Source organism: Dreissena polymorpha, chromosome 9, assembly GCF_020536995.1.
Source record: "Dreissena polymorpha isolate Duluth1 chromosome 9, UMN_Dpol_1.0, whole genome shotgun sequence".
Classification (NCBI taxonomy): Eukaryota; Metazoa; Mollusca; class Bivalvia; order Myida; family Dreissenidae; genus Dreissena; species Dreissena polymorpha.
The window spans coordinates 80,505,070-80,506,804 of record NC_068363.1 but is presented as its reverse complement, the minus strand read 5'-3'; the positions used below and the strand labels follow the sequence as shown (position 1 = coordinate 80,506,804).

General features: G+C 44.4%; 1 protein-coding gene across 1 annotated transcript; it reads left to right on the top strand.

The window, feature by feature from the left end:
- LOC127844871 (uncharacterized) lies at positions 1–1,735 on the top strand. Its single transcript, XM_052375408.1, has one exon. It carries the CDS (start codon positions 51–53, stop codon positions 1,176–1,178), a length of 1,128 nt encoding a protein of 375 aa, XP_052231368.1. The 5' UTR covers positions 1–50; the 3' UTR covers positions 1,179–1,735.

Below are 1,735 nucleotides of genomic sequence, written 5' to 3'. Positions count from 1 at the left end.
ATACCTCTAATTTACATCACGTCGTACAGAGAACGGAGTTTTTTTTCAAAATGGCAGCTGGGAAAGTTGAATACGATCACGTTTCCAAGCCACCAGTGAAGAAACATGACATTAAGTCGCTGGATTTAGCATTCGTTATGGACGCTACGGGCAGTATGGGATCCTACATCGAATCGGCGAAAAACAACATTTGTAAAATTGTTGAAGAAATAGTGGCCAGTGAAAAGAGCGACGTGCGCCTGGCGTTGGTGAACTACCGTGATCACCCGCCACAGGAAAGTTCATTCGTGACGGAAGTGCATGATTTTACTACCTCACCGGGAACAATGAAGAGTTGGCTGAGAAACACGAGCGCCACGGGCGGCGGCGATACCCCAGAGGCGGTGGCAGACGCACTCCACGATTCACTGAAACTCAGCTGGAGGGAAGAAGCCACAAAGATCTGTGTCTGTATATCGGATGCACCGCCACACGGATTAGGATGTAGCAACGACGGTTTCCCGGAAGGATGCCCCGCAGGTATTGACCCGATTGAAGCTGTTCACCAAATGGCGGGAAAAGGTATCACACTCTATGTGGTTGGATGCGAACCGAGTATCACGCCATATAAAAACTTTTTTATGGCCATAGCGTTCACAACGGGCGGTCAGTACGTTCCACTCATCAAGGCACAGGTGTTGTGCCAGGTGATCGTGGGAGGGGCGCGAGAAGAGATGAGCTTGGAGCGACTGATGGAGGAAGTGAATGAGGAAGTGCAAGCGGATCTCGCAGCTGGGCTCGCTATAGACGAGGACGACATGACAAAAAGGGTTCACGCAAAGATGGCTTTTAAGGGTATCCGCTCGACTCAACTTCAGCGCAATAAAGCCGAACTGTCCAGCGCTCATGATAATGAAGCCGCTAGCAAATTGTCCAAACTAACCAACCTAAAAGACGTGCGGAAAGAATTTAAACCTAATCATACTGCGGGTTTGACACCACGTTCAGCACCACGCGGGATGGGATACAGGATGCGATCGGCACGAATGCCGACCGGAAGTTGCACGATGGACGAGTATGAAGATACGGTCGAAGGTGTCGCCATAGAAGATACTTACGAGGCCGCTGAGATGCCGATCACTGTTGCGCAGGCCAGCCGAATGGTGCGGAAGTGTGTAGCGAGATGCGTGCCCAAGTAGGGCGCATATGACATATGAAATAATTTAGGACAGTGAATCAGGCCTACATTTGCTGTCTAATACATTAATCAAGTGTGTCAATTAGGGCACACACTGAATCAATGCGCAAATGCGTATTACGACCTAGACGATCGAGCATTCAGGCAATAGCCTTTCAGGCTAATTATTTAAATGTATAGTGTATATAGTTATAATAATATATTTGTTTGTTTTGTTAAACTGTTATTGAAAACTCCGTGCAATATGTTGTAAGGTTGATTGTGTGTTCGCTGGTGGTTCGGCGTTACACAAACAAAAACGACCAATTCTGAAAAATATGTGTCTTTGAATCTTATCCATATGTTTGTCTGTAGTTTTTTTATTTAAAAAAACAACAACAAATGTCTTGTTAAATTAATTATTTTACAAAACATATATTGTGTCTTGTAACATTACATATGTGTACAAGCATGTATTTGTTGTTATTTGTTTGATTGTACATGTTAGAATTGTGAATCTCATTTGTTACACTGACAATTGTTTATTATTATGCATTTTGCTGTAAATATGTACGTGAA